Here is a 12,031-nt window from a genome sequence, read left to right on the forward strand (position 1 = left end):
TAGTCAGGTGAATCCAACAAAAACAGAAAGTAAGGAAAAGTGAAATTATTCAGCTTATTAGGTTTGAAATTATTCATTGCTTAAATTCGGGTGAGTGCAGAGAGGACGGACTAGGGTAACCCTAGATACAGCGTTACTGTTCGATTTTTATTACTTTCTGTAGCCATGTGCCGGGGCAGCCCGGCGCGCTCTCCTCCCTCCGTGGGCCCTCCGCTCACACCGGCTGAGGAAACCGAGGTCGGGGGCTGACGGGGAGCACAGCAGCGGGTCGGGGCGGGGGAGAGGACAGGCAAGCGGGTGCGTGTTTTCCCCGCTCGTTTCCAGCAGTCCCACCAGGCTCCGGGCAGCGGCGGGCGGCCGGCGGAGCCGTGGTCTGCGCGGCCAGCCCGCCCCGTCGGGGCGGCCCCGGCCAGCCCTGCCCGCCGCCGCCGCCTCCGCCTGGCCCGGCCCGGCCCGGCCCCCTCGGCCTTGTGGGCGGGCCGTGCCGTGCCGTGCGGTTAGGTTGAGGCTGGCTGCGTGTGTCTATAACTTTGTGTTGCTGCCGGTGGTTGTTAGGAGGAGGGATGTGGAGGTCGGCGGCGAGCGGGGCGCCAGGCGGCTGGGGCGGGCTGCGGCGGCAGCGCGGCTGCTCGGCGGCGGCGGCGGCGGGCTGGCCTGTGCGCGGCGGCTGGCCGAGGCGGCTGGCGGCGGGCTGCGCTCGCCTCCTTCGCCTTTAAAGGGAAGGCTCGGCGGAGCTGAAGGCGCAGGAGCAGCAGGAACCATGCAGCAGCGGCAGCGGCAATAGCAATAGCAGCAGCAGCAGCGCTGCCTTTTCCTCCCGTGAATGTGGATCGCGCTTTCTGCCGGCGTTGGAGGTGGCTGTTGATCCTTCCCCCGGCCTCCTCCCCCTCCCGGCGCGGCTCTCGCTGCCTCTCCTGCCCGTGCTTTTTAAATGACTTGTGTGAAGGGGGGGAAAAACTGTCAAGATGGCAGCAGCAGGAGCAAGGAGGTTATGAATGTGGTGTTGATGCTGGAACAAAACCTATTCTCTTTGGCAGCCCTAGGGAGGGCTTAAAGCTTCTGGACCTGTTGGAAGACTGGTGATTTGATTTGCTCGTGTTGTGTTTGCTTTTTCCCTGCGAGAAGAAGGATTTTTTTTGTTTTGTTTTTAAGCCGACCAACCCCCAAGGTTGCTTTCCCTCCTTTCTCCCCCCACCCCCTCGTTCCGTCGGCTTTGAGATTTTGGGGGGTTGCTTGTGTGTGGCTTGGGGGATACGGCAAAGTGACAGGCTTATGCTAGTATGCAACTGGATGCCTGCTAAGACTTCGGCTCCCTTTAGGGCGTTTTGCAGAAGGAAAAAGTCTTCGGTGTAATCTGAAGGACCCCTCTCCCCCCCACCTCCTGCCGAGGGAGGGTGGAAAAGGAACACCAGAAAAAAAAAAAAAAGACAAAACCCAAAGGAAGATATCTGCGGAAGCGACAAGGAGAGAGCTCGGAGGTGCCGGGGCGGGGGGTGCTCTCCCGGCTGGATACAGCCGCGGTTGCCGCTGGAGCTACTTGTGCCTCTGCATGGAGTGAAACATAAACAAACACACGCACCGCGGGAGCGGCAGCGGCGGTGGTCGCGCCGCGCTCCCCCAGCGCGGAGGGCAGCGCAGCGGGCGCCGCCCGACCCCGCGCTGCCCGCTCGGCGCCGCCGCTCCGGCTTTTTATTCCGGTTTTTTTTTTTTTTTTGGGCCTTCCCCCACGCCCTCCGGCGGGCGCCCCGCCCGCGGGGAGCGGGAGCCCGGGCTGCGCGGCGCTACGCGGCGCAGCGCGGCGGCGGCGGCGGCCGGCCCTTAGCGGAGAGCGGCATGCCCGCCCGCCGGCCCCGCGCCTGCTAGGCTCCCGGCGGCTCCGAGCAGGCGGCCGCCCGCCCCGTCGCAGCGCCCCAGCCGCCTCCGGAGAGGCCGACATGGCAGAGGCGTCGCCCCCGGGCCCGCTCTCGCCCCTCGACGTGGAGCTGGACCCCGAGTTCGAGCCCCAGAGCCGGCCCCGCTCCTGCACCTGGCCGCTGCAGAGGCCCGAGCTGCAGGCCAGCCCGGCCAAGCCCGCCGGCGAGCCGCCCGCCGACGCCGCCTCCATGATCCCCGAGGAGGAGGACGACGACGACGAGGGGGGCGGCTCGGCCATGGCCGTCGGCAGCGCGGCCCCCGGAGGCGGCGAGGCGGCGGCTGCCGCGGCGGCAGCGGCGGCGGCGGCGGCCACGGCTTCGGCCGTGCCCGAGGAGGCGGCGCGGCTGCTGGCCCCGCTGCCCGCCGGCGGCCCCGAGGGGCCGAGCCTCTCGCCCGGGGGGGCGGCGGGCGGCGGCGGGGGGCTGAGCGGCGGCCCGGCGGCGGCGGCGGCGCCGAGGAAGTGCTCGTCGCGGCGCAACGCGTGGGGCAACCTCTCCTACGCCGACCTCATCACCCGCGCCATCGAGAGCTCCCCGGAGAAGCGGCTCACCCTCTCGCAGATCTACGACTGGATGGTCCGCTGCGTGCCCTACTTCAAGGACAAGGGCGACAGCAACAGCTCGGCCGGCTGGAAGGTGAGACGGGGCGGCCCCGAGGGGGCCCGCGGGGATGCGGCCGGGCCGCGGGTTTTCCTGGCGGCGGCCGGTGGCTGCGTTGTCACCTTTCCCCGATTTATTTTTGGATTTCTTTTTTTTTTTTTAAAGGGGGAAGGAGGGGGGAAAGAAAGTTTAGGCGCTTTCCTGTTGCTGCGTGCAAGCGGTGAGGGCTGACCCCGGTGGTGGGGGAGAGGCTGAAATGCCTGCGTGGAGCAGGCTGCTCTGGTGCCCAAGGGAATCAGCAGGGGAGAAAAGGAGGCGGGGGGAAAAAAAAGAGAAAAAAGAGAGATGCTTGTAATGGCCCCTTTTAAGTTATAGGCACCTTTCGTGTCACTCGTCATAGAAACGGGCAGAGTTGCTTTCATGCCGTACCGGTCCTAGTCTCAAAGCTCAAGTAGAGAAAGACTTATTTTCCTCCAAGAAAAAACCCCTGTGATCCCCCACGTGTTCCCGAAAGGCAACGGAGGAAAAAGTGGATGTTGCCGTTTCTTTATGAAGTTAATGAAACGTCGGAGTTAGGGGCTGCTGGGGCGCGGGAGCGCTTGCGTTGCGTTTTCCTGCGGCGTCGGTGCACGCGAGAGCGTCGGCCCCGCTGGATCCCGTATATCCGAGCGTTTTCTGCTCGGCGCTGTGACACTTGGCAGGGGAGGGGGGAAAAAAAATCGGGTTTGGGGGCTTGTTTACTTAGTGCGTGCAAAAAGCACGTTGTGAGCGGTCAGGGTTTTTTGCTTTGCAAGCTCACAGTGTGTTAAGGCCTAGCAGGAGGAGCTGGTGCTGCGCGGAAAGCCCGTCTGAAGGGATTTACGGAACTGCCCCCCCCCGGTTGTGAGCGTCTCTTCATTAGGACGCTGGAATGTCACTGGCGTGCAGCTACACGGCAACGTAGGTGCTGCTTGAGGCAGATGCTGTTTGCGGAGGGAAATCCTGGCACGGTTCAGTGGCCGCCGAGGGCCCGTGTTAGTGGCATCCTAGACTGAGTTTCTGAAAGGGTGACTGACTGAAGGCGAATTTGCGGGGAAGTTTTATGGCGTTATGGAGAAATTAAATCCCCCCTTGCATCTCTCTCTCTTTGCGTCGGGGGATAAACGTGTATGAATCAGTCAGAAACATTGTAGGGAGGAAAAATTTCTGGGTGTTTTCGTATTAGCAACTCTGTCTCGTCTTTTGGTTTCTGAACAGGGCTTGCTGTTAGGAATTGAAGTGCAGACGTATGGCTTTTCCCTCCCAAAGGGAGCATTACAGAGGCAGCGGTTCCCTGCTATTTGTCTCAGGCTGGCGAAGATATAAACAGAAAGTTTACCAGCGGCGTCACTAATTCGAGACCGGGCTCTTGAAAGCACGGATCTGCTTTAAAGCTTTTGCGTCTGTATTAAATGTTGAATTTTGACGCGACTTCACAAGTGCGACACGGACGACACGGACTGTGATAAAGGGTTAAATCCTACGCTGACAGCCCTTGCCTTGGCAGGTTGTTTGGTACTAGGTGCACGAGCAGTGGCTTTACATTGTCAGCTGTTACGAGAAATGTAGCCTTCTCATCTGCTGCCTCGAGTTTTCGGTAAATTATAGCTCCCAGCAGAAGACAGGCTTCTGAAGCAAAAGCACTGGTACTGTTTCAGCTCCGTTGGGTGGCACAACTCCCATTCGCCTGGGCAGAAGCAGGATATGGGCCATAACGCAAAGTGCTTACATTGATTAGTATGCTTAATACGGTCACAATTTTTTCTGACAATTTATACTGTTAATTTGATATTGATTCCTTTTCGGAGCAGCATTAACCGGTACTTGGAGCTAATTAAAATGCTAAAAACTTGGATCCCTTGAGACTTCTCTGATATAATTTAGTTCAGAAGTTTCTCACAAGCCTTTAGGATGACCTTTATCAGAGTATGCAAGCGCACTGGAAACAGAACATTCCTCCTGCTTTTAATGACTGTGAGCTGTCTTTGAAAGTTATGGTAACATGTTTAACCATGTTAAGGGAGTGTGTATTTGTGCGTGGGTGGTGGGGGCACGCTGAAGGGGGCAAAGGAGAGGTCAGGAGCTAATAATTTGCCAGGCATCCAAAACTGAAGGATTTAATTCCTGGCAGGGCTGGAGTTTCTTTTAATGTATGCACGTGCATTCAGAAGAGGAATATTTCAGTTTCTTGGCTGGGACACAAGTTAGATTTTGAGACTCCATCTTAGTTTCCCCATGCTAAAACACATTATATGTTATTATCATCACAGGTAATGAATACGACTCTTCAGGAGCTAATGTCAGCTTTTCACTTCAGACTTTTTCAGGTTGCTGGTAAATCGAAATTTTAAATGAATGGTTGATACTCCTGAATCAGAAGGCTTTTATCCTAATTTAGGATATTTTTACACAACTGAGTTCCTCTTTGAAGGCAGCAAGCGCATTTAACAATATTCTGCACTGAAAGGGAAAATTGACATTTTAAACAAAGGGAAGAAGATAACTTTTTTTTGTTATTGTATGCATTATTATTTATGACATACTAATACTGTTTGCAGTGAGATGCACTGAAGACCGTAATCCATGAACATCGCTGGGATTATACTCCTCGAAACAATTATTTTCAGAGCTATAAATTAAAGTTACAGCTATTATTCAGCTACACTTTTTCTTTTCTTTTCTTTTCTTTTTTTTTTTGCCTAGGGCATGAAAGCAGAAGTGACTATTTCAGATGTGGTTAGGAAGGCATATATTACGTTTCCGCTAATTCAGATAAGGTTTGCCCAATACACACACCAACAAGCTTCTGTGCTCCCCTTCCCCCTGCCCCGGTGGGATGTGAGCTAACCTAATACTACCTGACAGCTCACTAGGGCACTAGTATACACTACATTGCTGTGGACCTGACATGCTGCAAACGCTGTCGTATGCCCATGTTCGACCTGTGCACACTTCCAAATCACTGGAAAGGATTTAGATGCGTGCTTCAATATCTGCTTACTGTCCGGAATAGTTACGGGAAGTCAGTATTTTAATATAGTATTTCGGGGCAGGGGTGAGAGTGAGGTGATATCACTGTCGTGGAAATGCGCTGCAGAAGGCGAGTATTGCAGTTACTTCCACAGAGTTCCTCAACGACTAGATTTACCTGCATTTCTGAATTCAAGGGTCTGTTACCCTATCTAAGTGCTACAGTAGCAAAACTAGTGTGCTGACTTAAATTTTTTTTTTATTTCCGATATTTAGGATGCAGTGACTTACGTCGCTCAATAATCCTGAAATAGAAAATTGAAACACCTCTGTGTCCATGTATAATAATGGAGGTGCCCGAGTTCACCGTAGCCCATTTAAGCACTTTCATAGTTCTTCCTATGATGTTATTTTGTCTTTTCTTGCAGCACTATCCTGTGAAACACAGTCTTTTCTGCAGGAAGAGTACACTAGGGGGACTATTTTCCTCTTTGTTGAGCAGAATCATAAGACGATGAGCCTGGTCCTTTAGACACAGTAACTCCCAAATTTAAATGCAGCTGATTTGCTTTGCTTTGCTTTGTTTTTGTATCAAAAGCCTATTTGTTTTACACCTGTTGCATTCATCTTCCTCGTGAAAGATAACTCCTAGCTGCTGGGATATTTGATTTGGAGGGGAGATTTTTGGAAACTTGGTACATGAACATTTCGTCATTCGTTACCTTTTTTTATTGACCAGAATGTACCAAAGTGCTGCAGCTCCTTCAGTGTAGCAAATGCATGAGTCTTTTCTGTAATTATTGAGACCTGAAAAGGCTCGAGGAGTTTAGCAGCTATGTGGACAGATGTCTAAATCTGCTAGCCAGATGCTAATATGCAAGATGTGTGGGACTTTTTTTGTCATCCTTTTGCAAAGGATGTGGGAAGGAAGCAGCACCGCTCTCTGTTCTTCTTATTTCTCCTTCCTGGGAATGGCGCATAGCTTCTCTGTTGGGAGCAACAGCATAAAGCTGGAATTTGCCTCAGTTTCACTTTTTTTGTGCTACTTTTTTTTTTTTTTTTTTAGGACCATATTTCCCGGTTAACTGCTAGCAAGAGTATTTTTTCCAAACTTTTTTAAAATCCTTCCTTTTTTCTCTAATTATAAGCTGCCTTGTTGGCCTGTGCAGAAGGGTGTAGGTTACAAACTGTAGTCTGAGCGTTTTGCATTTTGATCTACCAGAGCAAGCATGGTTTTAAGCATGTGAAAGGCGCTTGGTACTTCACTGGGATTACCTGTGTGCTTAAAGTGAACTTCATGCTTAAGCATCTTACCTGATCAAGGCTTTATTGTGCTGTGCTTTAAAAAAATTCTCGGTAACGTTTGCAAGTGCATTTTGTGCTGGGCAAAAGAGAGATGAAGGCCTGAATTTTAAACTGCTAGGTAACAGGCTTATTGCATCAAAGATAGGTAGAATATACTTGAATATCAAAGTAATAAATGACTTTTTAAACTTTCCAGTAGGTGCCGTACATAGATATTATTGCACATTATTATTTTATATCTGTAACCGACATCAAAGAGCTTGCTTTTCCCTAGGTTATGCAGGCAGGCAACGGCTATTAGGGGAAGAATGGCTATCGAGTGGCTCTTCCAGAATCACTGACATTGTTTCATCCACTATGTGACTGTGAGGAGCACCTTTACTTAAGGACTTAAATGCACACCATATTGCTGAATATTGTCAACTGTAAAGAATCACAGGCTCTGATGAACTTACTTTTGATGTGGATTGCAAATCTCCAGCACCTGGCAGAGGATACCACTGTCAGGTAGATTGGCTTGATAAATACTGCAATCAATGTTCCTCAGTTGTTTAAAAACAAAAGTTATTTAAAAACAATCAAACAACATTGGTATTGTCTGTAACCTATTATTATTGTAAATATGGGAGCATATTTAGGATACAAAGCCTGAGAGTCAGATGTTGGCTCCTACGCTTACCTGTGTGTTTGAAAGCACATGGTTTATGTTAGGAAAAAGTAAATCACGTTGCTGGCTTTTCTATCTGTCGTCTCGTATTGGCTTGAACAAACACTATCGACAGTGTTTTATTTCAGAAAAAAACCCAACCATCCCTGTATTTGTGCAGCAGGTTTCTGAGCCCCAGCTACATACGGTGGTGGGCCGTGCAGCAGGGTTGAGATGATCAAAGCGTGGGAGAGAGCCGGCACAGCTCCTTCTGCCCTGGTACCTCCTGCCTCCGCTTATTCCTGCCCTCGGGAAGTGAGCGCGCTCTTAAATGCGAGGCCATTTTGTATTCGAGTCATTTTGGTAGTTCTACAACACTTTGCTGTAATCCTGGGAGATTATGGAAGGCTGGGCACGTGCTGGTGCATTTAAAAAGGCGAGTGATTAGGGTTAGCCCGGGCGTTTTGTGAAAGCTTTTTGTGCTGATGTGGACAAAGTGGAAATCCAAAGTCGGTGGCAGAAGGCAAGCTAGCCTCGGGGAGGGTGGCACGTGCTCCCGCCTCTGAATTTGGGAAGAAAATTGCCTGTCCGAGGAGGAAGCGCCATCGAATGCCCCCGTGGCAGAGGACTGTTTCTGAGGAGCTTAAGTGGGGTGGATGGGGAAAATGGGAGAAAAAAACGTGAAACCACCCCGGAAAATTATGGTGGATGTGCTCCGTTCAAAGAGGGGCTGAAAGGATTGCCTTGGAGAGAAGGGAAAACTCGTGAGAATTCACCAGATTGTTTCTCTAGGTGGCAGCCTACTAAAGGTGCCCTACAACATTTTGGCTGCCAACTATTTTGTGTGAAAGTATGGAAAATCTTTAGCGAGGGTTGTTGCTTGTTTGCAATGCAATTACAGTGGGCCTTAGTGTAACGGCAGCTTGCCAAGGGAGCAACTGAAAATGTTTCATAATGCAAGTTGTTACTTCGACTGAAATCTTTGCGTGTTCCTGTTTCTCTCCCACTTTCGGGAAAGCTTTACTACTATCTTTGTCACAGAAAATGTGCCCAAGGGCAGGGTTATAAAATGGCAGCTTTAATTTCTTTTAAAGGCAGAAGGCTCTCCACGTTTCGAGACAGAACCTCTCTGGAGAAGAGCGAACTCTGCGTTGCCTCCCGCTGATCCTTCCCGTGCAAAGACAAACTGGAATTCCCAAGTCGGTGCTGGAAAGAGGCCCCGGCCCCGGGATGTCCCGTGGTGGGAGGCGCATGCAGATCCCTCGGCAAGTTACCGAGTACCCTGATAAAGGCCGAGCCTGATAACACAGCTGCAGGTTTTTTGATGTGGCTTTTCTTGTGGCCGACGATACGTGCGCAGCGCGGCGGTTCAGGTAGCAAAATAAAACGTTCAAGCAATGTGCAAGGCTCTTCAGTTTTCAGCAGCGCTTGCTCAGAGCGTCATGAGTTAAGTGAAGATGAAGTTTAACCTTTTATTCTCTCTTTTTTTGTACTTCTACGAACTTAGATTCTTCTTTTTTATTATAATTTTCTGAGCATTGCCACTCACAAAGCTTGGAAAATGAGGTGCGTTTAGTCAATTTATGGCCTGACATATGTAATTAACATTAATTACCTGCTTGAATAGTCCATTTAGCACTTATTATTAAAAAGTGGCTTGCCTACAGAAGGGGATTTTCCTTCGGAGTGAGGTGTTTTGTTCTGACTTGCTTCAGACAAAGTCAGAAGTGGGTATCCCATGCTTCTTTGCATAGCTACCGGTTTTCTTATGTTCCAGTTGTGCGTGGTGGGATACCATTGCAGTGCTGGCAGTCACCAGCTCCTTGCCTGTGTGTATTCCACATTTGCTTGACGTTGGCTTAGATTTCCAAGCAAACCGGTGTGTTTCCGAGTGGTTTTTGCTAGCAGAAGGTACAACTCTTTCTTCTCTGGCTGAGGCAGCTGGAGAAAGGGAGCAAAAATGTGAATTTGGTTGAAAAGACAGTGGAGTCCTATTCCAGAAAGTCTTCTCTTGGTGCAGAGTTGGCAGAGAAGGTAGCTCTGTTTCTCAGCTTGCCAAAAAATAAAGTATGGATAGTGCTGCAGACCTGAGAGGCCATCAGGCCTGACAGAGCCACAAAATTGAAGAAAAGTAGCGGACAGGAGCTTTTCTGGAGAACAGTGAGGCACTTGCTCCAGAGCTGCTGCCAGGGGCTGCAAGGAGCAATTCCTTATTGGTTCACAAGTTTTATCAGGCACAGGGATTTTTTTCCTGGAGATCTGAGTCACAAAAAGGCACAGTGTTAACAGGACCGGAGCAGCTGCAGGATGCCTTTGGGAGAGTGAAGAGCGACTGGCTGTCAAAGAGCAGAAGGAAGCAATACCTGCTGTGGATGATAACTGCATACCGTGGTCCGCACCCTGTCGGGGTGGTAGATGTTCAGAGAGTGGCAGCAAGCTCTGAATAGTCCTCGAGGTGCCCCTTACGTGACAATTGCCAGAGGCACCTTATCAAGGATGCCTCGTATATCGACTTTGAGGAAAGGACTTTGTGTTCTGGGGATGGACTTTTTCTAACGTGGTGAGTGGCTCATCATGGTCTGTGTTGCATGGCCCCAGCAGCAGAGCCCACAGGTTGTGATTTTGCCCTGGGGTATTGATTTTGCCATTTATTTAAAATGAAGCAGCAACTGTCTATCAGAGCGGGGAGGGCTCGGTCAGGGCCTGTTGTCGCCCTTCACTCCAGGAGAATGTCTGTGGCAGCGCAGGGAGGAAAGTGCATTTCTGCGGAGGGGTGTCACTTTGCATGGGCTGTATGTTTGTTCGAACTGTAGAAGATCTTGGTATCATCCTTGTGGTGCAGGGACAGATTCGAATGTTAAGACACTCTTGGTGACATGGGAGATCTACGTGACTCTTTCAGATGAGCGGATGGGCTTTCAGAATGTAAATCACTTTGGCGTAGGGGTGGAAATTTTTAAAACTCTACCTTCAGAATTTGTAAATGTTTTTCCCCTCCCTTCTCCCCATAAGACACAAGTCCTTAAATGGAAGGCATATGGTGCAAACTGTAAGGGGCTTAAACAAAGGGGCACTGTTCATTTCGCTTCACAGGACTCAGGATTTTCCTCTTGGTGGCCACAAGGAAATCTGGGGGCCTGCAGTGGCATGGCACCAATCCCATGTTTAGAGTAGAGGGGTCGAAAGAGCTCAGCTACGCTAGACGGGCAGGCTGGAGGGAGGAATTGCTGGAGGTGACCTGCAGCACCTGTCAGGGAGGGCTACTCAGGGGTTTGTAAGGCCAAGGGTAATGAACCTACAGGTTCCTGCAGTGCTTGAGAAAAAGTCACCACTGGAGTGGAGTGTGGTCTCCAGCAACAGCAGATTATATTTTATGATCATCATCAGCTGCACCTTCTGGGAAATGTTTCTAGCCTGTGAGGCCACAGCCCACCTCTGCTCCGTCGTGAGCCTCCCTTTCTGGCAGTTCCCTGGGCGTAGCAAGCCCTTTCTCCTCCAGCTCTTGGCGACCATCAGGCACTTCCTCTTGGGCTTCTCTGCTCCTTATCATCTTTAAGAAACCTATACAACCCCACGACTTCTCTCCTCCCCCTTTTCTCCACCGCAGAGACCTCAAGAATTCCTTCCTGTGTTCCTTTTGTGTGCTCTCCAATTTACCATGCACTGAGCAAGGTTTGTGCCAAGTCTTTGGTCTAAGACCGGTGGGATAAGGGAAGTAAGAAGCAGAGACCACTTGTTGTTAAGTCTCCAAAGCACCACCATTAAAAAAAAAAAAATTCATTCCCCAATTCCCTATCCCCCAATTCCTCATTGCAGTCTAGGGAAGCTCCAGAGCTGGTATATCCTACTTCACCTTTTCCTTCCTTGCCTTTTGTAACACCAGTTGTGGGGTGTTGCATGACGCACAGATTGCCTCTGTGGTGAATGGACAGCTGACTCATCGCTCTGCAGGGCATATTGCAGAGTACAGTAGCATTTCAGGTGCAGCTACAGCCCCAATGAATGGCAGTTTCGGGACACTGTAAGGGATTGGGAACAAGCAAGCGATTGCATTAGTGCCCTGCCTCATCTGTGTGATGAAACAGCAAGGGAGCTGTCTTTCAGTGGGGCTGAAGGGGAAGGGCATCACTGTGTTGCTGTTGCATTTTGCCCTAATGGTACCTCCTGCTGCTGGGCAAGGATCAGGAGGAGCCAGCCTGGCCATGCAAAGCAGGATCCCCTTGCATGTCTCCTCCAACACACTTGTAAACAGTGCTTTGCACAGAATTTGAGGCAGGTCAGGAGTTAACAGCGTCGGTGCCTTGTTCGTAACACTGTGTATGTGTCCTACCTGAACTTTGCTTATTGGTGCAATTTTCTTTATCTGTGCGTCTGTACTGATTAAAAATAAAGGCCATTTAAAGATTTCTGCTGATATAAAACGCCTTTGTAAGATTTCTCTGATAGCAAAATGCCTTTCTGGGGATTTGCACTGATAAAGAAATGCCTTGTGAAGATTAGTTCTTGTAACAGACTTGCACTAACGAAATGAATTAATTGCTCGCTTGATCAAAACATGCTGTGTACTTAAGAGCTGAAT

General features: G+C 50.5%; 1 protein-coding gene across 1 annotated transcript in view; it reads left to right on the plus strand.

The window, feature by feature from the left end:
* The first annotated feature begins 1,805 nt into the window (after positions 1 to 1,805).
* The window catches only part of FOXO3 (forkhead box O3), a 99,797-nt gene continuing 89,571 nt past the window's right edge, over positions 1,806 to 12,031 (plus strand). The window contains exon 1 of the mRNA XM_068937973.1: positions 1,806 to 2,549. Coding sequence (XP_068794074.1) covers positions 1,935 to 2,549 — 615 coding nt within the window. The 5' untranslated portion in view covers positions 1,806 to 1,934. The remainder of the gene's footprint in view (positions 2,550 to 12,031) is intronic.

The sequence above is a fragment of the Struthio camelus genome, chromosome 3 (genome assembly GCF_040807025.1).
Source record: "Struthio camelus isolate bStrCam1 chromosome 3, bStrCam1.hap1, whole genome shotgun sequence".
Taxonomy (NCBI): Eukaryota; Metazoa; Chordata; class Aves; order Struthioniformes; family Struthionidae; genus Struthio; species Struthio camelus.